This window comes from Furipterus horrens, unplaced genomic scaffold (assembly GCF_987537825.1).
Source record: "Furipterus horrens unplaced genomic scaffold, mFurHor1.1.pri manual_scaffold_2, whole genome shotgun sequence".
Lineage (NCBI taxonomy): Eukaryota > Metazoa > Chordata > Mammalia > Chiroptera > Furipteridae > Furipterus > Furipterus horrens.
In genome coordinates, this window is record NW_028327172.1 from 6,954,381 (window position 1) to 6,980,816 (window position 26,436).

General features: G+C 55.2%; 1 protein-coding gene and 1 pseudogene across 1 annotated transcript; one reads left to right on the forward strand and one right to left on the reverse strand.

Annotated features, from left to right (window-relative positions):
- Positions 1-5,999: 5,999 nt before the first annotated feature.
- Positions 6,000-12,733, reverse strand: LOC150017604 (amino acid transporter heavy chain SLC3A2-like). The gene is made up of 9 exons (XM_090260014.1): positions 12,218-12,733; positions 11,736-11,909; positions 11,065-11,159; positions 9,459-9,527; positions 9,316-9,374; positions 8,990-9,170; positions 8,737-8,880; positions 7,718-7,801; positions 6,000-7,607 (listed from the first exon to the last, which is right to left on the reverse strand). The coding sequence occupies exons 1-9, from the start codon at positions 12,540-12,542 to the stop codon at positions 7,245-7,247; spliced, it is 1,494 nt and encodes a 497-aa protein (XP_090116140.1). The 5' UTR covers positions 12,543-12,733; the 3' UTR covers positions 6,000-7,244.
- An 8,174-nt stretch (positions 12,734-20,907) lies between these two features.
- LOC150017605 (mediator of RNA polymerase II transcription subunit 25 pseudogene) lies at positions 20,908-22,258 on the forward strand (annotated as a pseudogene).
- Positions 22,259-26,436: the final 4,178 nt, after the last annotated feature.

A 26,436-nucleotide genomic window follows, 5' to 3' on the forward strand; every position in this document is an offset into this window, starting at 1 on the left:
CTGGCTCCCCCCACCGTGAGACCCCGACCCAGACCCAGACCCTCCCCTGGGTGGGGCCCATTCTAGAAGACCAGACCAGGACCTCAAAGAATCTTCTCCAGCTCTGCCCGAAGCAGCCTGAGCCTCGGGAAACTGCGGGCCTCTGGGGCGGCAGGGCAGCCTCAGCCCCCGGGTCCCGCTCAGGCACTGCCCAAGGCCCTCCTGTACCACCTCCCAAACCGTCCCCTCCTGAACCTATCCCTCCTCCCCACAACCCTGGGGCCTACCACCAACTGCAGAGCCTCCTCTTCAACCCGCTGCTGCCCCCACCCACGGTGCCCCCATGCAGGCTTCCCCGCACCATCTCCAGCCACCAGGGCCTTCTGCACCGCGGCCCTCACCGCACCACGGCCTGCTCCATTGGAGGAAGTAGGGTGAGTGCGTCCCAGACTCAAAGCTCAGTAGCATCTGACCTTGCAGTGGAGCCCGCGGGGACGCTGTGCAGGCCAGGGTGGGTTGGTGGCGGGTGCAGGAGGGGGGCCTCAGCTGGGTGGTTATATTCTACTCGTCAAAACTCAGGACTGTATTGCAAAGAAGGTAAAATTTACTGGTATAAATTTTAAGAAAAACATTTATAAAGCGTTTTTTAAAGAAAAGAGAAGCCTGCTGGTGGAAAAGCATTGTCAGGTAGAGAAAACAGGTTTTGCAAAGACCTGGGGTGGGAAGTGCTTGTCCTGGGGTCACCCCTGACCCCACGAGTCTTGGGCCACCAGTCAATCACTGCTGGCCAGGTGTAGGGGCCACCTGGCAGAAGCCTCTATGCCTGGGACCCCAGTAGCCATGAAACACTGGTCTCCCCTTACACTGGACTCAAAGGTGAGGGCAACCAGCAGTCCCTCTGCAGCACCCTTGAGGTGCCCACTTGGGGCTTGGCGCCTGCCCGTGTTCTGCAGAGCCATGGAGAAGCACACGTGTGTTTCATTATGATGACATAATCAGAGAAGACTTTGAAAACGGGAGGTACAAGTAGGAGCGGAATATGAGCACCGCTCCTCCGCTCACATTGTCTACCTTCCGTAATGGGCTGGGTGATCATGGAGGTCAGCCCTCCGCAGGGACCCAGCCTGCTACCCTGCCAGCAGTGGTGGGGACCCATTCAGTGTGTCCTGACCCCAATATAGTGGCTGCCCCCTTTTCCTCCCTGGCACTTAAATGGGACTTTGGGTCCTTGGAACCTCTTCTACAAAAGGACTCCCTGCCTGTTTTCCCAGCTTCCAGCACAGGGACAAAGCAAAGCCGCTGGGTAATGGCGGAGACCCCTTCTGCCCAGTGTCCCTCTCGGCCACCGGGCAAGGCCAGGACTGGGAGCTGGATGTCACTCCCCAGAGTGGGAACCCTGCGCAGGCCACCCCTTAGTGCAGCCTCTGCCCCCACTTCCCTTCCTTCTCTTCACCTCCCCCCCCTCCCTCTTCTCCTGCATCCTCCATTCCCTTCCCCTCCTCCTGCTAACCTCTCCTTTTTCTTTTTCCTAGTTCCTGCAGTTTAGATCTTTTAAGTTGCTTAACGTTTTGCATAGGAAATAGATTAACGTAATTTAGCTATTTTTTGACTATTGAAAGGTATACAGTGAAAAGTCTTCATCCCAGAAAAATAGCAAATTCCCAGATTGAGCACAGTCTATAAAATGCCTGACCAGTCCTCAAAACAGTCCAGATCATCCAAACAAGGAAAGCCTTAGAAACTGTCACAGCAGAGGGAGCCCAGGGAGACGTGGCCGCCCCGTGTGACGTGGACCCTGGAGCACGAAAAGGGCATCTGGGGAACACTAAGGAAATCTGAATCAAGACGGACTTCAGGCAATAACCTATCAAAGCCGGTTCATTACCTGTAACAGGTTCGGGACTCACCTGAGATGTGGATAATAAGGGGAACGGGGGGAGGGCTTTGTGGGAACTCTATCTCTGCCATTTCTCTATAACTCTGTTAAGATAATAAAGATTATTTTAAAAATTCAGAAAAACCCATGTCTTTACTGTGCCCTGGAAGTGCTCGGGAGAACACCCGCGATGACCTCCTGTCACCAGTCTGAAGGCTGGCTGGGCTGCTCTGCTCTGTCTGACACTGACCTGGCCTCTTCCTCCGCTGGCCCGGCACCCATCCCTCACTCCCAACCCCAGGATTCCGTTCTCTTCTGCTCTTCCTTCCTTGAGGGTCCCTCTCCCACTGTCTGTCCTGTAAAGGTTGCCAGTCCTCAGGCTCCAGGATTCTCACCCCGCACTGTCACCAAGACATCATTCACACTCACAGCGGCAGCCCCACCTCCACCCCCAGGGGTCTGAGGTCCCCCCACTCCCGGGCTGGCTTCCTCACCCTCAGGCACAAGAGCCCCTAACCCCAGCTCATGTGCATGGAGCCCATTGCCTGCCTTACCGCCCACAGCTGCTTCTCCTCCTGCCCCCCACTCAGCTCGATGGCCCCAGCCTGCTCCCCACTCACCCACTAGAGACTCAGGTCACCACACACCTCCCTGTCCCTCCCACAGTCCATCCCTCATGGGTCACCATGAAATCCAGGAGCTGCTTCCCTTGAACCATCGCACCAAGCAGACCCTCCTCTCCAACCCCACAGCCTCTGAGATCCCTGGGCTCTTGCAAAGGCTCCCTGCCCCAGTCCCGGCCACCCTGAGCTCTTCCTGCGCAGCAGCAGGGCCCCACGGAGCTCTCTGGCACTCAGCCCGGACCCTGTCCCTCCCTCCCAAGCCCCTCTCGGGCGGTTCCCCACCAGCGACAGCAGGGTCCCTTTCTCATCCTCATCTGACCCCTCATATAGATTCGGGTGTCCTGTCCCAAGCTTCTGATACACAACAGCCAGGAGAAAAATCAGTTCTCTAAACGTTGTCCTCTGGCACAACAAAGCAAGTTCGGGATACACTGATGGATGAGTCCCCAAATGCTGTGAGACTCATTTTGCAAAGCTGGTTAAATAAGACTCCCAGGCTCAGCCCTTTGGAGGTTCCGATCCAGTGCATGTTGGATGGGGGAGACTTTCTCAGGCAATCTGAACAGGAAGCTCGGGAACCACACAGGAGCCAAGGGGGGCCAACCTGAGCCTGCTGTCATCGGCCTTTGCCCTTGGGCATCTGCTTGGCTCTCCACACTCCCACACTGTCCCCAGTGTGCTTCATGGTCCCTCACACTCATCGTGATTCCCAGCTGAGCGGCTGGCTCTACATAGTGTCCCTCTCCCCGGAGGCCCTGTCCTCTCAGTGCATCACAAAAATGCCTGCTGGTGCCCCAGTGAAGTTGCAGTCACAAGCTACCCGGATCTCTCCCGCTTTGAACTCTCCTCTGTCCCCCAGGGCCGGGCTCCCAGTTGCCCACACCCTTGAGCTCACACCTGCTACCACTCCCAGTCAGTGAAGCCCGCAACTGCAGGGCAGGGGCAGCATTTTAGTCCCTTTTGTCCCCCACAGGGTAGCACACTGCCTGGCACTGGAAGGATGATTCACGCCCAATGTCAGTCCCTTCCTGGACCCATAGGCAGGCAAGTGGCCAGGGGCCCTGGGGAAAGACCGAGTCCAGTGGCACTGGGAGCTTGACCACCGGCCTAAGCCCTCTGTCCCCAGTGGCAGCCCCACTGGTGTCCGGGAGGGTCCCTTGACTACTCTGGGCCTCAGCCTCCTCCTGGACCACTTACAGGAGAAACAAAAGTGAAAGTCTCATTAAGCCAGTTTTCCACGGTGGCCTTCAGCTTAAAATGCCAAGCTCTTGGTCCCTTAGAGACTGGAAACTATGAGAGGGGAGCGTCCGGACCCCAGAATGCAGACAGAGAACAGCCCCAGGAACGGAGCAGGCGCTCAGAAACCGTGGAGGAGCCACAGCGCTCTGCCCCCACCTGCTGCGGGGGCCCCGGCTCTCAGCTCAGGCTGCCCTGGGGAGCGGCACTCTGGCCAATCACCTTCCTCCTCTTAACATTGGGGTCAGAATTCTCCCTTCACAGGGAAGTAGGGGGCCAAGGACTCAGCTTCTGTGACTGCAGGCGGCCTGGTCCCCTTCCGTCTTTGCGAGGGAGGGAGGGCCCTGCACGGAGCAGCCCTTACGCGTTTCAGAGGCCTTGCGGGCGGGTGCCCCACGTGTCCCCCCAGCACGAGGGCCAGGCCCCACCTGGAGCCCACCTGCCTTCCCGGAACATTGGAGGAGCTTCATTTAATTTTTCCTTTTTTCCTCTTCTATTTTAAACACAAACATGCGGGAACGGTTCCTGTTCAATGTGCACCGTCTCCGTTCGGCTCTGCAGAAAAGCTCTGGAGGTCGGTGGTGATGGCTGGACAACAGTGTCATGTGCTTAATGCCGCCGTCCGTGCAGCTGAAGGTGCTTAAAGGGGTAAATTTCCTTACGTATTTCACACTGGTTTCTCTTTTAGGTAAAAGCCCACGGTTCATGGCAATGCTCACGTCATGACAACACCGTGACACACGCACGGGTCGGAGGGGAGGCCAGGAGGCAGAGGAGAGAGGGCGGGCTGGAGCTGGGGCCCTGGGACAGACCTCGAGGGGAGAAGAATGTGGGAGCCTCGGGAAGAGGGGCCTGGATTGGACAGAGGCCTGAAGGGGGAGGACAAGGGAGTTCCTGGCAGCGGGGAGCTGAGGCCAGCCGGCCGCCGCGCGTCCTCGGGGTCTGCGCCGGAGCGCCCACATCACAGGCTGACGGCCCTGGGGCGCAGAGGCAGGGCCCGGCAGACCAGACAGCAAACGCGGCCTGGGCCTCAGTGGGATTTCCTCCTCATGCAGGACACCCTCAGAGGCCCCGGCCCAGCCCACGGAACTAGTGCTCTCTTCCCTGAGAAACCTGGGAGGGCCGCCCGGCGAGCCCAGGCCTCATGGTGTCAGAGGGTCCCACGGCTCCCCGGGCATCGCCCAGAGAAACACATGCGCCAACCCCGCCGCTGCCACGCTAGGGAGTCTCCTGGGCAGCAGGGCGGCAGGGGCAGCCATCCTCATCCCCCTCCCTGCCGGACAGACAGCCAGGGAGCCTGTCCCAGTGCGCCACTACTCAGAACCTCCAACTGCCACCCCGTTCCCTCTGCCCCCGTGTGCAGTGAGAGCGTCCTCTCTGCGGAAGTCTGGCTTTGACCCTCAACCAATGGGAGGTGCTCTCCAGGACCCTGGAATGTCCTGAGCTGTAGGGGTGCCTTTGTCAGTATGGGCACTTCAGACGTCAGTCTAACAATGTGGTCTATGATGATGGCCCTGGGGTGTGCCATCTCTGGGGAAAGGTTACTAAAGGTCAGCCATGGGCCCATATGTGATTAAGCCCAAGACACGCTCTGCACACCAAAGGCTGGGGGAGCTTCCCTGCTGGGCCACAGTCCTATACACCAGGAGGCTGGTGTTCAGAACCCCACGGGGACCGGGTCGTCTGTCAGAGGCTTCGTGTTTGGATTCCGCCCTTGTCATCCCATCCTTCCTTCAGTTCACACGCGTATCCTTTCGCTGTAAGAAAACTAATGTCAGTGATTTCCTGAGTCGTTCGAGCAGTGACCCACGGAGGACAGTCATGAGCTGGTGTCTGAGTGAGGGCAGTCAGGGGGGCACCACGCCCGCACTGTGCAGGGTATCACTCTGTGCACCTGCTGTGACATTTACTATGCTCCTCACCACCTGCCACCCCTTGCCAACCACACCCCATGCCTTGCCGCTGTCCACCTCCTGCCTCAGGGTCACAGTCCCACCCCGGACACTGCAGAGCTCCTCCTCCTCCCTCCGCCTAGTTAACGCCCTCCCCTATTTCCAGGCTTTTGCTCAAAGGCCTCCTAGGTGAGGCCTCTGCTAGCCCCCACCCCAAAATCCCTTCACCCCCAAACACCCACCTCTTCTGCTTTACTTTTCCCTCTTTGACTGCTATCACCGTGTCCACCACACTCTCAAGTTTATTCCTCTCATTCCTAATCCATCTCCAACCAGAATATAAAAGCCCCAACAAGATAGGGATTTAAAATGTTTTTTTTTAGATTATCCATTTTATTGACAGGGAAAAGTTTTAGTACAAAACTAGGCACATGGATTTTCATGTGCTAAACACTATCAGCTGGTGTGTAATAATACTTACACAGGGCGAATACTAGGGAAAAGCAAGAAAGAAAACCAAGAGGCTGACAGATGCCTTATTTCCATAGTTAGGGCCTGAGCAGGGTTGATCCTGAGAACAGCGGGGAGCCATAGAGGGTTACTGAACAGGAGAGGGTCATTGTCACTTTGGTGGCTAGTGTCACAGAAGAAAAATTGTGCAACTCCTGGTTAACCCTTAAACCCCAGCCCCTCGGTCCCTGAGGTTCATGGCCCCCGGGCAGTGTTCGCTATCCTTAGGCTGTCAGGCCAGAGGGGGCACCGGGTATCCAAAGATAGAAGCTCAGAGGGAGAAGAGGTCCTGCCCCCTTCCGTCCCCAGCCCGCATCATCCTCATCTTCACCCATCTCTGGACAGATCCCCTTCCTAGTCTCTGGCAGCAGGCAGTAACGTAGCTCATGAGGTATTTGTGCCACAGGTGGCATTTCACAGCAAGTGCAACGAGGAGAGAAAGGACCACAGAGCTGAGCACAACCCCCGCCAGCACAGGCCATGCCTGGGCCCTGGTGCCCGGCCCAGGGGACATGGCTGATGCTCTGGGGGGCTCCGAGGCCCCACAGTGGTTTGGTTTGTCCCACCCATGGAGTGGCTAGAAGATACCTGAGAGCCTCGGCCTTCACCAGAAGGGCCCTGGCTCCAAGGAGATTCCCAGGCACCAGGCAGCCCTGGGGCACAGATCCTGTTGGAGGACCAGCTACAGCTGCAGAGTATCTGCAGGAGCAGTACCTGAATCGGAGGAGTATCTGGTGAGGACTATCCAGGGTAAGAGAGAAGCTGGGGGCGCAGCCAGTGGGGCTGAAGCTGCAGGTCATGGGCAGAGGGCTGGGCAGCAGGCAACATCGCCAAAGGCAGAATTAACTCTACACTTTGCCCCGGGATTTAACTTTGATCCCTTCTCTAAAACCAGCACCGTGATGGCTGTGGGGAAGCTCCAGGTGGGAAGAGAAAACAGGGAGAGAAATTCCTGCCAGAACAGAGGGCTGGAGGGAGACAAGACCTCACCAGACGGTGTTGACTTTTAAGCAAGAAATCACCCCCATGGGGGTTCCTCTGTAACCTGCTACAGTAAAAAAAAACGAGAGAGAGAGAAAGCAGTCCCCAAAAGCCTGGGGAGTGGAGGGGAAGCCCTGGGGGTCCCGCTCAGGCCACGCAGGGGAAGTGCAGCAGCAGCCCCTCGTGGGGCTTCAGGCTCAGATGCCCCAGCTCCACAGGGGCGCCCGCCTCCCTGCCTGGCTGAGTGCTGAGCAGCAGGTGCGCCCTGGCAGGCAGGCCGATGCTGCCAGGCAGGCCGGAGGCCCCCAACCTGGCGGGCTGGCCCACGTCACCGAAGTTGAGCACGACCAGGAAACGCTTGTTCTGGTCCCACTGGCGCACGTAGGAGAAGAGGTCAGGCCCCGAGAACAGGACGTGGAAGTCTCCGTGCAGCAGGGCGCGCTCCTTACCCCGATGATCACTCAGCAGCCGGAACAGGGTGAGGAGGGAGTCAGGATCTGCACTCTGGCCCTGCCAACGATGAAGTCCCAGCAGGAAGGGATGAGAACTCCCCAGGGTGCAAACACCCACAACCCACCTGGCCACAATCCGCTGGTCACGCCGCCTTGTAAAACCCGTACCTTCACGGTCATGTCGGGGCTCACAGGTCCTGAGGTGTTCGTGGAGCTGGATTCATCCCACAGCATGACCGGCGCCTCCATCGGCTGAAGAGCAGGGAACACAGGACGTGGGAAAGGTCTGCCCGCCCCGCACACCCCTCCTCCTGTGGCCTCGCCCACGGATGCACACCCTCTGCACTCACACCCAACCTCCACGGGACAGGCAGCAGGGTGCCCGGGGCCTCGCACACACTGTCCCCTAGCCTAGAGGGCTCCTCTCCCAGACAGCCACGGCCACCCTCCTCCCTTCCCTCCCGTCCTGCTCGGTGGTCTCATAGGGCTTTCTGTGCCCACACATACAGTGTAACCCCAGCCCCTATTACCTAGGCCCTCACCGCACTGCCTTTGCATAGTGCTCATCAGCACCTGGCATCTAGATGACACCTGCTGATTCTCTAGTGTCACCACGTCCAGTCTGTCAGGGCATTGCTCTATCCTCCGCGTGTGACACATAGCAATTTATTCAGTAAAACTCGGTGGGATCAATGAGTGACTGGTTCAATAAGTATCAGCTCGGGTGTGACCTCCACCCTGTGACTACGGCCCAGTGAGTGCCCCAGGGCCCTCCTCCCGTCACAGCACCACTGACACCTCCTTTTCTCACCATGGGGACGCCCACGAAACTAGGAGCTCCTGCAGGGCTCAGAGTCCCCGCCGTGCAATGAATGATGAACGAATGAGAGAGAGAGTGGGTGACGGGCCCCATACTGCACCCCTACCAGGGACCACACACTGTCATGTAAAGTAAGCCACCAGGTAACCCTAACTGCCCTACAGGAAATGCAGTATCACGGAGAGATGACAGGCCATGTGAAATGGCTCACAAGGCCACACAGCTACCAACTAGGTGAGTGACTAGGAAGCAAACGTAGTCCCACCCCAAGGTCCGTGCCTGTCCGCCTTCACCCACACAGCCATCCTGTCGGGTAAACGCAACCCCCCCCCCACCCCCCGCAGGACGGGAAGGCAGCACCAAATACCTGCCCAGGAAGCACCGCTGCCTTCAGGCCGATCTCATCCCCGGAGCTGAACACCGGGGTCCCCGGCAGGGTGAACAGCAGCAGATGGTAGAGTCGGAGGAGGTGAGCAGGCACAAAGGACCCCAGCAGCCCCGCCTGAGACAACTGTAGGAAGGAGCGCACTCGTGAGCCCCAAAGCCCACGCTGTCCCTGCCTCCCAACACCCCTTTCCTCCAAACACAACCTGCCCCCTCCCCACCACTGTGGTACTCACACCCCAGCTGCACCAGCGATTCTCAGTGACATTCAGATACTCGGTGACCAGGAATTTCATCTCATTCCCAGTGAAACTGGAGGCTGACAGGTATGAGCTGGTCAACAACAGGTCCCCGCTCGGACTGAGCAGGCTCAGGATCTCATGAAGGCTGGAGGACTCGGTCCCTGCAATCAGGAGCCTGCAGAGAGCACAGCAGGGGTCAAGGTTGGTACCCAACAAAATCGGAAGAATGGACAAGGGAGTCCTCCCTTCTCAAGGACTAGCACTCCACTGAGGGGTTCCCATAATGGAGCAAAGTTGGGGACAACAGGTCTGGCACTCACCTGTCTTTGCCGCAGGTCTCAGTGACGTTGTGCCACTCAGCCAAGTATGAACGCGCATCCTAGAAGACAAAAAGCAGAGTCACGACCACCACGCCAGGCGGTTCTCATCCAGGCTCTGCCTCGCACAGGCAAAGGGAACTTACCGCCAGCCTCTCCACGTCCCGAATCTGGAACCCATCCACACCAGCCTCCAGCCAGAACTTCAGAGCATCCTAGAGCGAGGAGGGGACAAAGAACAGAGGGAAGATATAAGCACTGTGATGCAGGGGCTCTGAAAATTCCAGCCCACACTAAGCCGTGCCCGCCATGCTCTCCCCCTTGACCTTGGGAGGGTCACTTACGAGAGAGCCTTGAGTGGTCTCATTTTCCCACCTGCATTATAAAGGCTGAGCCCTTGGTCCGCAGCCACTCTAACCATCACCCATCCTTAGTGATACAGCGTTTCTCTCTCTACACCTCCCCATTACAGATTATAAGGCTTTGCCTTTGACAACCACAGAACAGCCCAAGAGAGAAAGTATATAAGTAAACATCAATTCATTTAACACTCGGCATGTGTGAAATGCTGGTATACCCATTTTTGTGATGGCTGAACAGTCTCACACAAGCAGGGAGGCCTGCCCACGGCACAAACAGAGAGCAGCAGAAAGGACTCAATTGCTAGTCAAGATCCCAAGACTAACGTACTGCCTCCTCTCCCAATGTACTGACGCCTGGGGCTGCGGTAAAAACAAGTCGGGGCAAAGCCAAGAAGAAAGAGTGAAATTTAAAGCAGTTAAATGAAGATTTGAAGAGCCAGCTCTGCAGAACCAGCCCAGGCCTGAGCCCTGGCGTTTGTAGGGCAGACCCAGCCCCGTTCCCACGGCCCGTTTTCCCTTTTCTTTCGGCTCCACATGCTCTTCTCTCCTCTCGTCTCCATTTTCATCCATCAGCGGCCACCATTCTTCATTCATATCATTACATCTAAAAACGTCCCTTATCAATAACTCTCAAAAGGTCTTCTAGCAATGAGCTAACTCATAAAATGGATGACCCAGGGGCCCTACGGAAATGCTGGGAGTGCAGAATTCTTCCCCAGAAACGGGGCAGCCCGCAATATGTCCATTTGCCTCCGCTTTGTTCCACCCGCTCTGATCCGGTCAGCGTTCTAGAAGCCAGGATTCAGGAGCCTGGCGACTCCCAGCCTGCAGGATAGAGAGCTGGAGCCTCTGCCCTCAGGGAAGTCGGATTGCAGCAATAAGGCTGCTTGGACCTCAATTCCCACACACACGGAGCCCTCTGAACCTCATTTACAGTTTGGGGTAATGATAGGGCCCTTGTTAGGTAAACAGCGGGTAAGGAACATACAAATACTTGGCATAGTCTCAGACACACAGGAAGACCCCAGTGCTTACAATTTCAGACTGGGCTACACCCCAGAAACCACATCCCACAGAAACTGGGAAACAAGCAGGACAGATTCCCACTGAGCAAGGGGTCCTCTCCCAAACGGAAGAAAAATCAAATCCAGGTTAACATCTCAGTCGCTCCCATCCTGCCACGGTCACCATCAGAGTCAAAGAAGGGGAAAAATGAGCGGTCAAAAAAAAACAAGCAAAAGCAGGGGTGCGCTGCGGGAGCGCGCCTGCTGGGCTCCAAGAAGCAACGCCCCGGCAGAGGGGGCGGGGCCGGGTATACAGGGCTCGCTGTGCAAGGACACACACGGCCCCAGCACCCCCTTCCACCTGCCATCAGCACCGGCACACTCACCTTCATCTTGGTGGCCACAGCGCTACTCTCAGTGCGGAGGAACCACGAGCTCTGGCCCCTGTAGTTGGGAGTGAGGTCCAGAATGACCTTAATGCCTAGAACAGTGGAGGCAGAGGAAGCTGTGAGAAAGACTTTGAGGTGCGGAGAAAGCAGGAAATCACATACAAGTCAAGACCACTTCCTTTGCATTACTTGGTACAAAAGCTTAGGTTTAAACCCTGTCGAAGATCATTCCTTTGAAATGGAACAAGGAAGGGCCTTCATCTATAGGCAGAAGGTTAACAGTGTTTATAAAGAAGGCTGAGCTATGGATCTGTGGGCACCGCACCCCCAAAGTGAATCCTTTTAAAGTAAGACAAGATTTTATCTCAACTTTTCCCCTCAAAGGATCCACTCTTTTCCAGTTTGAAAACCGCCGATTTAGTACAGCCTACATTTTTAAAATAAGGGCGCTGAAGCTCACAGTGAAATGACTGCACAACCGAGTAGAAAGTCCCTGAACCACGGGACAAATGTGTTTCAGTCTGAAGCCTAACCGACCTCCTTTGCGCCTGCCCTTGGGAAACTCAGAGCCAGGCAGGCGCCACCAGACAATAGCCCTGTCCTGCCTTCCTCGGTCCACAAGGCCAAGCCCTTCCTAGGGGCTTCCTGCCCGGCTACAGGACACCCACCCTTTTTCTTGGCCGATTGCAGGAGGCTGTCAAAATCGTCCTTGGAGCCAAAAGTGGGGTCGATCTCTTCCAAGTTGGTCCGATCCACGTCATCTTTCTGGTTCTTGTGAATTGGGCCCAGCACAACGCCCTTCACCTTGAGGCTGCTCAGGTAATGGAGATGCTCCTTCAGGCCTGAAATGGGGAAGAAGGTTCGAGTGAGTAGGTCCGAGAGGCGCTGATCTCCTCGCCCCCGGACTGCGTGTGGAGGATGAGGCTGGATCAGGGGACTCAGAGGAGCTGTTGAAAGGAGCTTAGCAGGAAGAAGGCGAGGGAGGGAGAAATTATTCAAAAAACAGGACAAGGATTTACGTCCTGGCCTGGCGGCCACCGCTACTACACATAAATGGAGACCTGTCCAAGTCTATCAGAAACAGGGTCGGAGTCGGTGACCAGTTAAACCAGGGACGCAGGGGATCCGGGATGGGATGCACAGCGCTCACCCGCTAGGTCGCCGTTGTCGCAGCCCTGGAATGACTTCAGGTTGTTGATGCGGTAAAGGGGGCCCATGTGCCACCAGCTCTGGCTCGGTAGAGGGCGACAGCAAGGCGCGCGCACGATGATGACCACCGCGGCCACCAGCATGCCGAGCCAGCCCACCCAGAAGAGCAGATGCAGTGTCCAGCGGGTGCGCACCCAGCCGGGGCTGCCCGCCACCTTCAGCAGCTCTTCCTTAGACAGGCCCGTGAACTTGGCCCTCGCAGCCTTCGCTTCGTTCTGAGCCCCCTTGATCTTCACGAGACCGTTCTTCTCGGGGCCGCCCGCCATGACCGCTGACACGGCCGCCCCCGACGCCGCGTTTATCGGCTGCTCCTCGGGTTACGTTCGTTCTGCTCCACTTCCTTGACGTCCACCGCGGCGTCCTAGCTACTCAGGACTGCGGATGCCGTGACGTGCGCCCTCTGATCGGGTGGGTGCTGGACGCCCGTCTGCTTCTCGCCGCCCAGAACGGTCTCCCAGATGTTTTTAGTTCCCAGTCCTCGGGACAGCGCGCTTGAAATTGAACCGAAAGCCCCGCCCAGCCCGGCCCCCTCCTCCGCCTTCCCCCGCGGGCGCTGTAAAGTGGAACCTTCGTGATTGTTCCTTCGGAAACCCAATGAAGTGGCTGAAGATTAACAGTCAGGAACAGACCTCCGGCTGTTGCGGGGTCCATTTCCTCATCTTGACCCCGTCTACCCCTAAGGTGCCTTCGAGCCCGACACTAAGAAGCAGCCTTAGCGCGGAGCCACCTTTAGGTGGGCAGAGTCCGTGATTCCCCACCACCACCATCAGGGTCCCCGCAGGTCACTCCAGCCCATTGAAGATTGACTTAGAAATGGGACATTCAGCTCCACGGGGATCCCGAGGCCCCTCTTCACAGCCTCGCACCGAAGGCTGACGACCACCGGGACACTATCACCATATTTCCCCCTGTTCCGGTCTCAGCGCCCCGCCTGCCAGGTCCTCCCAACTGCGCGAGGCCAGGTGTGCCTCGGACCCAGGCAAACTCAGCTTCTGCGCTGGCCCCACAAGCCTTGTCTCCTTAGGCCTCTGAGACGGGCCAGGCCTCCACTTCCCCACGGGGCTGACTCCACTCCTTCGAGACTCATCTTGAACTTAGTTCAGTTAATTCATTAGGCAGCAGTTATTTATGGGACGCCCACTACAATACTTTGGTTTATTAACTGTATTGAATTAACTCTAAGGGAATGCTGGAGGGACAGAGCTTAAGGGGACTACATGGTAATGAAAAAAATACAATAAAGGTTTGTTTTTTTTTTTAAGAATTAACTCGAACCCAGTCTTCTCCAAGATGTTTCATGATGACCGTGTTTGCTTGGAAAGTTGCTGACACTCCCATTCTTACCCTACCCGCTCCCCCAGTTTCTGGCGCCAGCATGTCAGGGCAGCTAGCAATTCGACATCCAGAAGAGACTGATAGGCAGCCTCCGGGTATAGCAAACATTCCAGGCCTGGGGCTCACTCAAAGGCATCCACATTTTTCCTACAACAGATAAGATGCCATGGTCAGTCTTCCCCACCTGGCCGGTCCTTCCACATTTTATCCCAGTCTCCCTGGGGTGCTGGAATTCCTCCCTCCCCATCAACTCACCATGTTTGGAGGCCGCTGGTTCTGCAGAGGCCTTGAAGACCACCCAACGTTCTTCCATGGAGGTCCTTGAATTGAGGGCAAGTGGGGTAAAGTCAAGGGTCACATCAACACCATGAGGTGTCAGCCCTCTCAGGAACTTGTTGCCCTGAGCAGTGCCAGCTGGGTTATTGTCAGAGAGGAGCTGAAGGAACGAAGTCTTTCTCCCTCTGTCCTGGGCTGGGAGCCAAGACGGCTGTGCACTGGGAGGAAAGCAGAAGCCGCGATCTAAAGAAACAGCACGCACACTGTCGTCAGTCCCCACCGGCACCAGGCTCCCGCACCTCTGCCAGGCCCTGTCCTTTTGTCTCCATCTTTCAGCCCCTCCTCTGCCATGGCTCTTCCTTCCCTGAGAAGCCAGACTAGGCAATCCTTCGTCCTCACCACACACGCCCACAGCCCCCTGGCCCCTTGCATTCACTGCACAGTCACTGCCCTGGATCAACCATCCATCCCCCTCCCTGGTCCTACTCATGGGTGGTCAAGCGCTGCGGAGGCGAGGGGACCCCGGCTACCTCGTAGACCGGCTCCGGAACAGACGCAGGGTCCCTGACCTCAGCCAACAGGTCTCAAGCTACCCACGTCACTCTGCTTGTACCCGTGCTCCATCACCTCCCTGCCTCTTTCCCAATGGGATTCTCAACTATCACCTCTGCCCTCATGCCCCCTACCCTCCACCTCACAACAGCTGCCCTTGCTCCTGTGGGTTCATTTAAGTGAGACAGGACTCTCAAGCTCTTTGTTTTAGAAAGCTTGCCCTCCTGAGCTCAGTTTACCTCCCGCTCTGGGAGAAGAGAGATGTGCCAAAGCTTACCTTCTGGCATAATAAAGAAGCACAGGTATTTTACCTTCTAGAAAACAGAGATGTGAATTTATATAGTACTGCTAGGGCAAGGCATTATGAAGGAAGAGAAGCATTAAAATCACAAGCATTTTTAAATTTAAAGGTTACTTTCACAGGTCAAAGTGTTATCAGAGAAACCCTGGTTCTTTTTATAGACGCAGTAAAGAATTACAGATCAGCGAGCCTATTAGGGTGCACGCCACATTTATTAGTGACTGGGAGAGCAATGGCAGGGGTGGCAGCTTGCCCTAGGGAGGCCAGAGGCCTAATGGCCAGAAGGCCAAGAGCCAAGAGAGAGAGTCCTTTGCTCTGAGGACTTACGTAGCTGGTGGATGGGGGTGAAGAAGTTACATATTGACTGATGGATAAAGCTGGAACCAGGTTTTCTCTGGGGAAACCTGACTACCTTACCTTAGATTTGTGCAGGAGGGGGAGGGGTCTGTTAGCCCGATTCCTCATCTTGGTTGAGACTCTATTTGTTCATCTTGATGTAAAACACATAAGTGTCGGAGGCAGTTAATTAAAGTCTGGGCAGTTATCCAAAGTCATTTATGGCTCTTTCACTAAGCTTAGGGACACCCTCCTAAAACAGATAGCCATAGCGACCAGAGGTAGGCAACTAACCAAAGTTGGTTTATGGGCTTTTTCTTTGGGCACCGTGGACCCTCTCCCGTCTTTCTGGCCTTGAGAGGCCAGCACACCGTCACAGGCCTTCCTCGCAGATAGTGGGGACTGATACATAGACTTTCAGAGCTGCCCTCCCCTGGGCTGGCATGGTTTTCCTGCGATGTGGGAACACCTGGCAGTATTACCGGACCGGGCTCAGGGCTGCTGAGTCAGTGGGGGAGACGTGCCTTCCCTGCTGCTCATTCTACTGTAACAAAAGCAACAGCCTCTTCAATGTAACTGTCTTGACAAGACACCTTTGTTTGAAATAACATTTGCAATGATGACTTTGTCATGCAGAAAAGAATCTGTTTTTGTTGTGTTTTTTTTTTTAATGTGGCTTCTGGAAATGAAGAAACACTTTCCCCTTATCACACTGAGATTTGTGGGGGATGGAGGTCCAACCCTAGTTATAGGAATCTATAGTTATCAGGGTCAAGCACTGAAATTCCATTACTTCCCTCCAGGAGAAGCAAAAGCAGATCTGGCGCCGGCTGGTCATACTGCCTGTCAATCAATCTACCTTTCCCTCCACCAGTGTGGCTCCACTGCTCTCCCCCATCAGGGCTGGGCCCGCGTGAGTGTGCACAGGAGTCACCTGGGATCTAACATCAGACTCAGGTCCTGGCTGGGTGGCTCAGTTGGTTGCAGTGTCATCTCATGCACCAAAAGGATGCGGGTGCGACTCCCAGTCAGGACACAGACCTCGGTTACGGATTGGATCCCTGGATTGGGTGTGCATAACAGGAAACCAATCGAAGTTTCTTCCTCTCTCTCCCTCCCTCCCTCTCTCTAAAATAAATACATTTTTTTAATTAAAAACTAAAATTACGTAGCAGTATTTTCACTGATACATCTCCTAAGGCAAGGGAAATAAAGGAAAGAATAAACAAATGGGACTACATCAAACTAAAGAGTTTCTTCTCAGCCTAAGAAAACATCAGCAAGATGGAAAGGGAACTAACCGTTTGGGAAAATATATTTGCCATTGATACCTCAGACAGGGATTGATCTCCAAAATAGATAAAGAACTTACATGTCTCAACACCAAGAAGACAGACAACCCAATTAAAAAATGGACAAAGGACCTGAACAAACACTTCTCCAAGGAGGACGTAAAGAGGGCCCATAGGCATATGAAAGGATGCTCAACTGAATCATTAGCCATCAGAGAGATGCAAATAAAAACCACAATGAGATACCACCTCACACCGGTCAGAATGCCCATCATCAACAAATCAACAGACAAGTGCTGGCGAGAATGTAGAGAAATGGGAACCCTACTGCACTGTTGGTGGGAACGCAGACTGGTGCAGCCTCTATGGAAAACAATATGGAATTTCCTCAAAAAACTAAAAATGGAACTGCCTTTTGAACCAGGATTTCCACTGCTAGGATTATACCCAAAGAATCCTGAAACCCCAATTCAAAAGAACTTATGCACCCCTATGTTCATAGCAGCGCTGTTTACAATATCCAAGTGCTGGAAAGAGCCTAAGTGCCCATCTGTGGATAAGTGGATTAAGAAACTGTGGTACATTTACACAATGGAATACTATGCAGCAGGGAGAAAGGAGGAACTCCCACAATATGAATGGAACCAGAGAGAATTATGCTTAGCGAAATAAGCCAGGTGTTGAAAGACAAATACCATATGCTATCACCTAATACAGGAGACTAAGGAACAACACAAACAAATGAACAAAATTGAACAAGAGGCATGTAAAGAAGGAGCAGAGTAACAGTTACGGGGGAGGGGGTGAGAAGGGGGATAAGTAGGGGAAGGGTTTAGTAAAGGAACTGGTATAAATGACCCATGGACATGGACAATGAGGTGGGGGGTGCCTGTGGGAGAAGGGGTGGGCTGGGTGCAGGGGGGGGCAATGGGGGCAAAACAGGGACAACTGCAATAAAAAAAACAATTAAAATAATAATTAAAAAAAAAGCACTAAAATCAGACTCAGGTTCTGATTCAATAGGTTGGGGCAGGCCTCAGCTTCTAATAAGCAGGGGTCTGCCTACTACTTGCTTCCAAAGAGACACTGTGGAGAGGAAGGTCCCGGCTGTTCCTTCACATACCTTCCCCCTTCTCTAAGATCCAACACTTTTGAGACCCCAGTCCTCACTCTCAGATGATGACCTTGCTTCCTGTCCCACCCAGAAAATAAAATCTCTCAGTGGGCGGAATTCCTCAAACTCCCACCAGGTCTGAGCACCCCCTCTCTGCTAACAAACTGCACCTTCTCAGTGACCAGCTCCCAGGAAGGTCCGACCTCCACCGCCGACCAACACCCACCACCCTAGATCCCACCCCCTCTCCCTACCTCAAAGGAATCTTGCCCGGCAAGTCTCCTTTCTTCAGCATTTTCCCCACAATTGGAGCAAATATGCTGTTATCGGGGCCATCTCAAAACAAGAACAGGCCTTGAACTGCATTTTTGAAAGGGGCTGAGAGCGTAGATCTTACAAGCTCTCATCTCAGAAACATAAATTCTGTACTTAGTATGATGATCACATTGTATAATATATAAATGTCAAATCACTATATTGTTCACCTGAAAGTAATATAATACTGTACACCAACTACGCTTCAATTAAACAATTAAATTACATGGAGAGTTGGGGAATGTCGGCAGCCGTCCGTCTCGAGAGACGATGGTGTAGCTTCTTAAGAGTCTATCTGCACCGCCGAGAATGGCTGTGCAGTCCGACTCGGGAGTGACATGGTATCTGTCTCCTCCCATGTTGAATCGACATCTTGTGATGACGCTGAAGCTACAGAGCCTGGGCAGGGTAAACAATTAAAATAATGTTTTTTAAACATCCTGTAAACTGTACGGTGATGGATGTGAACGAGACTTACTGGGGCGATTACTCAGCAATACACACAAACATCAAATCACTAAGCTGTACACCTGAAACAGATACGACGTATGTAAGTAACACCGCAATTAAAAATATACTTAAAAGTAAATAGTGGACACAAGAATAATAGCCTTTCACTCCATTTGTCCCCCAACGATTGGCTCATTTCTCCTCTCCCTTCCTTAACAGCAACGCTGTGTGTGGTCCCTGACTCCAGACTCTCTGCTCTGACCTCCTGAACCCCTTCAGTTGGCTCTGTCCCCAGCCTCAACCAACACTGCTCGTGTCCCGGTCCCCAAAGACCTCCATGCTGATGGTCCCCCAGCCCAGCCTGTGTCCTCCTGCTCGGCCACCAGCAGCAGCATGTGACGCAATGGACCCTTTTCACTCTGCTTGACTCCAGGGCACCCCCTACTGACCCCTCTGTCCCTCTTTCCCAGGCTCTGTTGCTGGCTCCTCATCGCTCCCACCACTGAAGGGCAAGGCGTCCACGATCCTTGGGCCTCTCCTCTTCCTTGGCCACACTGACCCCTGTGCTCCTCTCCGGGCATCTCACGCTCATACCTGCCAGCTGTCTGCATGACGCCCAGATCCGCAGCTCCAGCCCAGGGCTCCTCACCAATGCCAACCAATATGCCAGGCGTCATCCTGACAGTTCCACCTGGGGCCTCCTGGTTCTCTAAGGTACCAGCCCCAAACTCGGCTGCTCACTTCTGCTTGTAAAGCCCGCCCCCCCCCGCTGTCTTCCCCACATCAGTAAATGGCGAAACCAATCGTTCAGCTCCCTGGCCGAAACCCTTAAAAACATCCTCGACTCTGCTCTGTGGCACCACCTCCGACAACTGGCCCGGTTGTGTGAAGTAGATAGGGCACCCCACAGTGAGGGCCACAGGGCTTGGACGGGAAACCGGACTCGGTCCATCGGGGCCCTTGCACGGGGTCAGGTTTCAGCATCACTCACGCCCACCCCAGCAACCAAAGGTTTTGTGCCCAAACAAACACGCGCATTGGCCCTGTGTCCCCAGGACACCTCCCAGGCTGTTCCAGGGAAAAGACAATTCCACTTCCTGCTGCTCGGTGTTTGCTTCCTAAATATTTCTGCAAATACAGCCACCCTGGGCCTGATGGAGGACACACGTATTAGAAAAAGTTTAGTTTCAGTACTTGCTAAAAAGCTTAGTAATCAAGGTACGTAAAAAGCTGTTGTTCCATAAACTGAAGGTATGACCCACCAGGACTCCAGGAGGCCATAAGCTGTCCCCCCTCTGTGCCTCAGGAGGACTGCAAGCAATCAGGATAGTATCTGAGCCCCTTAACACCACCACCCAAGAGACAAAGATCACTGCCCAGGACACAGATGAAAGAATGCTGCAGCTTTTATCTGATTAACCTTTTCCCTGGATTCCAAACCCTTTACACACACTTTTATTGTCCTTATAAAAAGAGTCAGTTTTAAATGGAATTTAAAACCATCTATCAGGGTAGAAACCCGCTGTCTTCTCAGGTCGCCCACCATCTGAACCAAGCGCCCATAAAGATTCAATCCCTGTCTCTGCTCATTGGGTCTGGGAGGTGACAGGCAGCACGAACAACGAATACCATCTTTTCCAGTTTCACTCCTGGAAGTTCCTGATGACCAACCAATGAATTCTTTGGCTGCTTCAGAAAGCCAAGCACTCCAACTCATGCTATCTAGAAACTTCTACAAATCCCTCCCACTCTTAAAATCAGAAAAAGCCTCTTTGACCCGGCACAGGAAGTCAGGGAAGAGATTCCGGTCACCAAACCCGAGCCTGGCTCCCTCACCCATATCAACGCTCTACGGAAACTACCATGGAACAACCTTCGTTCAGAACCACCTGAAATCTAGCTGCATGGAAATCCAGCAACTAGAGATTTAAAGAAGAAGCCACATCGAGACAGGTAGGGGGGGCAGAGATGAGGACCAGCTGGTCCCACACCCCCGTGAGGTTGATAAAAATTGGCGTGGGGGATATCCCGGCAACAGCGGTCCCGCAGCAGGAGCAAGCGGTCCCATCCCCCACCAGGACCCCATAACTTGCAGCCATAGGATCCAGCGGGACCTGAGGCTGCGTGAGACCGAAAGGAAAGGCGGCTGGAGTCTCAGGCAGTCCCTCGAAAGGGCCGGCGCTCGGACCCCATTGGACTCACCTGCTCTGGGTAGCCGCACTGAGACCGCAGCTCACAGGGCACCTGGGACGTAAGGGGAGGAACTGAGGTGTCCCGCAGCAGCACGAGAGCGGGGGCCGGTTGGCTTTCTCCCAGATAAAACTGCGGCAGGAGCCACTGTCTTTGATGGGCCCTTCCTCCACAGCGCTGCCTGGTGGGCGCCACACTTGAGTCACGGCCCCACCCAATTTCAGCCCCTCCAAGCTGCTACCGGTGGCTTTTCCATAATACTGGCCCCGGTTAACTCCCACTTCTGACTTTCCTAAACTCTCCCCAACAGGCAGCATCTGGCCTCCTCGGGCCTCCTACCTCCTGCTAAGCGGCTCCCGCTGTGGTTCCCAGCTTGATGTCTCCCGGCGCCTCCCAGCCCAGCACAGACAGCAGCCACCTGCACGCTGCTCTGTGGCTCTAGCCCGGTGCCCTGGAGCAGAACACAGGCAGCGACTGACCTTGGCCTACACCTCCCGGAGGCCCCACAGCCAGTGCACCCAGTGGGCAGCTTCGGACCACGTCAGAGCACCACGCAACCCCCTCCACAGGGGACGCGCTCAACGGGTGAACTCAGTGGGAAACAAAGAAACATGGCCGAAAAGAAAGAACTGAACAAAACTCCGGAAGAACAGCTCAACGAAATGGAGGCAAGCAATCTACAGGATGCAGCCGACTGGAAAATGCTGCTTATAAATATGCTCAGTGAACTTAGGGGAAGAATAGATGAACTTACAGAGAAATTCAACACCTTAATAAAGAAAATGGAAACCATGCAAAAGACTCAGAACATGGTGGCCGATGGGCGGGGCCTCGCCCCCCCTGTGCAGCCTGGGGCACAGCCCACAAAGGACACAGTGGCCCAAGAAGGGGCGAGTGGCCCTTCTCCAGCCCAGCAAGGGGCCTCGGCCCTGGCTGAGCAGCCATCCACCTCCAGCAAAGTCGTGGCCTGGAACGGGGCCCTCGAGTGGCACAAGAACAGCAATCCTGCCTTGTCGAATGCCAGCGCCCCGCAGCTGCAGTCACTGCCATGCCAGGTCTACATGAGGCACGGCGACAGCTTGAAAATAGACCAATGGCCCCAGAAGCTACACGTGGATCTCTTCCCCCAGCACCTGCTGACCACGCTGGTCCCTCTGTTCCGGCAGGCAAGGATGATTCAGTTCCATTTCACCGAGGAGGACCTGGAGTCCCACGGAGACCTCAACCGCGCCCTGCGCAGCTGCTTCGTGGGCTGCGTGCAGTTCCCCCGCACGGCCCCCTGGGAATTGCGTGTGCTTATTCTTCACTACTTGTCCAGGGAGCAGATCTTCGTGGGCTTCATCCCCTGCGACCAGATGGTTTTCATCGCTGCTCTCTCTCGGGTCATGCTCCGCTACCAGCAGGAGCAGCAGCAGAAGCTGGAGCAGCAGAGCAACATGGGGGCATAGCCGGCTCCCCTCCCCTTTGGACCCTTCTGGGCCCCTGCCTTGGGTCGGTCCATTCTAGAAGACCAGACCAGGACCTCCCAGAATCTTCTCCAGCTCTGCCCGAAGCAGCCTGAGCCTCGGGACGCGGTGCGGGCCTCTGGGGCGGCAGGGCAGCCTCAGCCCCCGGGTCCCGCTCAGGCACTGCCCAAGGGCCTCCTGTACCACCTCCCAAACCGTCCCCTCCTGAACCTATCCCTCCTCCCCACAACCCTGGGGCCTACCACCAACTGCAGCGCCTCCTCTTTAACCCGCTGCTGCCCCCACCCACGGTGCCCCCATGCAGGCTTCCCCGCACCATCTCCAGCCACCAGGGCCTCTGCACCGCGGCCCTCACCGCACCACGGCCTGCTGCACCCGGAGGAAGTCAGCCTGAGTGGGCCCCAGACCACCGACTGCAGTCGCATCTGTCAGATCTGGTGAGAGTGAGAGGAGAAACGACAGAAAAACAGGCAATGGAAGTCCAGGATTTATTGGACCACCTGCGACATGCAGGCTGAAACCCTAAGATGTCAGCAAAAAAAAAAAAAAAAAAAGAAAGGCAGTTTTTAAAGGAGATAAGCGGGGAGGGAGTTGAAGGGACTCTCTGTTGATGGCTTTGGGGGGGTTGGCTCTGAGAACACAGAGGCTTATCAAAACAGAAAAGTTACTAAATTCTTGCCGGGAGGCTAAGATATGTAGGAAGGACACAGGCAGTTACTGTGGGGGCAGCGGATTTAATGGGGCAGCTACAGTTACACCACATTCCCGTAACCCGGGTCTTATGCCTAAAGCCTCTGACCTTGCAGGGGAGTCCGTGCGGGACGCTGTGAAGGCCAGGACTGGGTGCGCGGCGGGTGCAGGAGGAGGAACCCAGCTACCCAGCTGGCTGGTTATCCTCTGTTTCTCAAAACTCACAGCACTGAAAACCATAGAAGGTAAAATGTACTGGGTATAAATTTTAAAAGAAACATCTATAAAATACTTTTTTAGAAAAAGAGTAGCCAATGGTGGGAAAGTATTGTCAGGTAGAGAGAAGAGCCCTTGCAAAGACATAGGGTGGGAGGTGATTATTTGGGGGGCTCCCCAAACTCCCACCAGCCTTGGGCCACCATCATTCCCTACTGGCCGGGTGTAGGGGTCATGCACTGCAGGAGCCTCTACCCCTGGGACCCTGAGGGCCATGCATCACTGATCTCACCTTACTCTGGACTTAGTGGAGGGTGCAACCAGCAATCCCTCCACAGCACCCTACGGGTGCCAATTGCGACTCTGCACCTGCCCGACTTCCGCAGAGCCATGGAGAAGCACACGTGTGTTTCAATTTATACTGGTGGGATCAGAAAAGCCTTTGGAAAAGGGGCACAAGGAGTAGGAAAACATGAGCACCGCTCCTCCGCTCACATTGTCTACCTTCTGTAACAGTCTGGGTGATCATGGAGGTCACCCCTGGGTTGGGACTCAGCTGGTGCCCTGCCAGCAGTGGTGGGGACCATTCAGTGTTTGCGGACCCGGACTAAGTGTCTGCCCCTTTAACTCCGTGGAACCTGTCCCAGGACTTCAAGCCCATGGAACCTCTTCTACCCAAAGGACTCCCTGCCTCTGTTTTCCCAGCTTCCAGCACAGGGACAAAGCAAAGCCGCTGGGTAATGGTGGAGACCCCTTCCACCCAGTGTCTCTCTCGGCCGCCGGGCAAGGCCAGGACTGGGAGCTGGATGTCACTCCCCAGAGTGGGAGCCCTGCGCAGGGCCACCCCTTAGTGCAGCCTCCGCCCCCACTTCCCTTCCTTCTCTGACCCCCCCCTCCCTCTTCTCCTCCTGCATCTTCCATTCCCTTCCCCTCCTCCTGCTAACCTCTCCTTTTTCTTTTTCCTAATTCCTGCAGTTTAGATCTTTTAAATTGCTTAACATTTTGCGTAGGAAATAGATTAGTGTACTTTAGCTTTTTTTTTTTTTTTTGACTATTGAAAGGTATACAGTGAAAAGTCTTCATCCCAGAAAAATAGCAAATTCCCAGATTGAGCACAGTCTATAAAATGCCTGACCAGTCCTCAAAACAGTCCAGATCATCCAAACAAGGAAAGCCTTAGAAACTGTCACAGCAGAGGGAGCCCAGGGAGACGTGGCCGCCCCGTGTGGCGTGGATCCTGGAGCACGAAAAGGGCATCTGGGGAACACTAAGGAAATCTGAATCAAGACGGACTTCAGGCAATAACCTATCAAAGCTGGTTCATTACTTGTAACGGGTTCGGGACTCACCTGAGATGTGGATAATAAGGGGAACTGGGGGAGGGCGTTGTGGGAACTCTATCTCTGCCATTTCTCTGTAACTCTGTTAAGATAATAAAGTTTATTTTAAAAATTCAGAAAAATCCATGTCTTTACTGTGCCCTGGAAGTGCTCGGGAGAACACCCGCGATGACCTCCTGTCACCAGTCTGAAGGCTGGCTGGGCTGCTCTGCTCTGTCTGACACTGACCTGGCCTCTTCCTCTGCCAGCCCTGCATCCCCCCTCACCCCCAACCCCAGGATTCTGTTCTCTTCTGCTCTTCCTTCCTTGAGGGTCCCTCTCCCACTGTCTGTCCTGTAAAGGTTGCCAGTCCTCAGGCTCCAGGATTCTCACCCCATACTGTCACCAAGACATCATTCACACTCACAGCGGCAGCCCCACCTCCACCCCCAGGGGTCTGAGGTCCCCCCACTCCCGGGCTGGCTTCCTCACCCTCAGGCACAAGAGCCCCTAACCCCAGCTCATGTGCATGGAGCCCATCGCCTGCCTTACCGCCCACAGCTGTTTCTCCTCCTGCCCCCAACTCAGCTCGATGGCCCCAGCCTGCTCCCCACTCACCCACTACAGACTCAGGTCACCACACACCTCCCTGTCCCTCCCACAGTCCATCCCTCATGGGTCACCATGAAATCCAGGAGCTGCTTCCCTTGAACCATCGCACCAAGCAGACCCTCCTCTCCAACCCCACAGCCTCTGAGATCCCTGGGCTCTTGCAAAGGCTCCCTGCCCCAGTCCCGGCCACCCTGAGCTCTTCCTGCGCAGCAGCAGGGCCCCACGGAGCTCTCTGGCACTCAGCCCGGACCCTGTCCCTCCCTCCCAAGCCCCTCTCGGGCGGTTCCCCACCAGCGACAGCAGGGTCCCTTTCTCATCCTCATCTGACCCCTCATATAGATTCGGGTGTCCTGTCCCAAGCTTCTGATACACAACAGCCAGGAGAAAAATCAGTTCTCTAAACGTTGTCCTCTGGCACAACAAAGCAAGTTCGGGACACACTGATGGATGAGTCCCCAAATGCTGTGAGACTCATTTTGCAAAGCTGGTTAAATAAGACTCCCAGGCTCAGCCCTTTGGAGGTTCCGATCCAGTGCATGTTGGATGGGGGAGACTTTCTCAGGCAATCTGCACATGAAGCTCGGGAACCACACAGGAGCCAAGGGGGGCCAACCTGAGCCTGCTGTCGTCGGCCTTTGCCCTTGGGCATCTGCTTGGCTCTCCACACTCCCACACTGTCCCCAGTGTGCTTCATGGTCCCTCACACTCATCGTGATTCCCAGCTGAGCGGCTGGCTCTACATAGTGTCCCTCTCCCCAGAGGCCCTGTCCTCTCAGTGCATCACAAAAATGCCTGCTGGTGCCCCAGTGAAGTTGCAGTCACAAGCTACCCGGATCTCTCCCGCTTTGAACTCTCCTCTGTCCCCCAGGGCCGGGCTCCCAGCTGCCCACACCCTTGAGCTCACACCTGCTACCACTCCCAATCAGTGAAGCCCGCAACTGCAGGGCAGGGGCAGCATTTTAGTCCCTTTTGTCCCCCACAGGGTAGCACACTGCCTGGCACTGGAAGGATGATTCACGACCAATGTCAGTCCCTTCCTGGACCCACGGGCAGGCAAGTGGCCAGGGGCCCTGGGGAAAGAGCGAGTCCAGTGGCACTGGGAGCTTGACCACCGACCTAAGCCCTCTGTCCCCAGTGGCAGCCCCACTGGTGTCCGGGAAGGTCCCTTGACTACTCTGGGCCTCAGCCTCCTCCTGGACCACTTACAGGAGAAACAAAAGTGAAAGTCTCATTAAGCCAGTTTTCCACGGTGGCCTTCAGCTTAAAATGCCAAGCTCTTGGTCCCTTAGAGACTGGAAACTATGAGAGGGGAGGGTCCGGACCCCAGAATGCAGAGAGAGAACAGCCCCAGGAACGGAGCAGGCGCTCAGAAACCGTGGAGGAGCCACAGCGCTCTGCCCCCACCTGCTGCGGGGGCCCCGGCTCTCAGCTCAGGCTGCCCTGGGGAGCGGCACTCTGGCCAATCACCTTCCTCCTCTTAACGTTGGGGTCAGAATTCTCCCTTCACAGGGAAGTAGGGGGCCAAGGACTCAGCTTCTGTGACTGCAGGCGGCCTGGTCCCCTTCCGTCTTTGCGAGGGAGGGAGGGCGCTGCACGGAGCAGCCCTTACGCGTTTCAGAGGCCTTGCGGGTGGGTGCCCCACGTGTCCTCCCAGCACGAGGGCCAGGCCCCACCTGGAGCCCACCTGCCTTCCCGG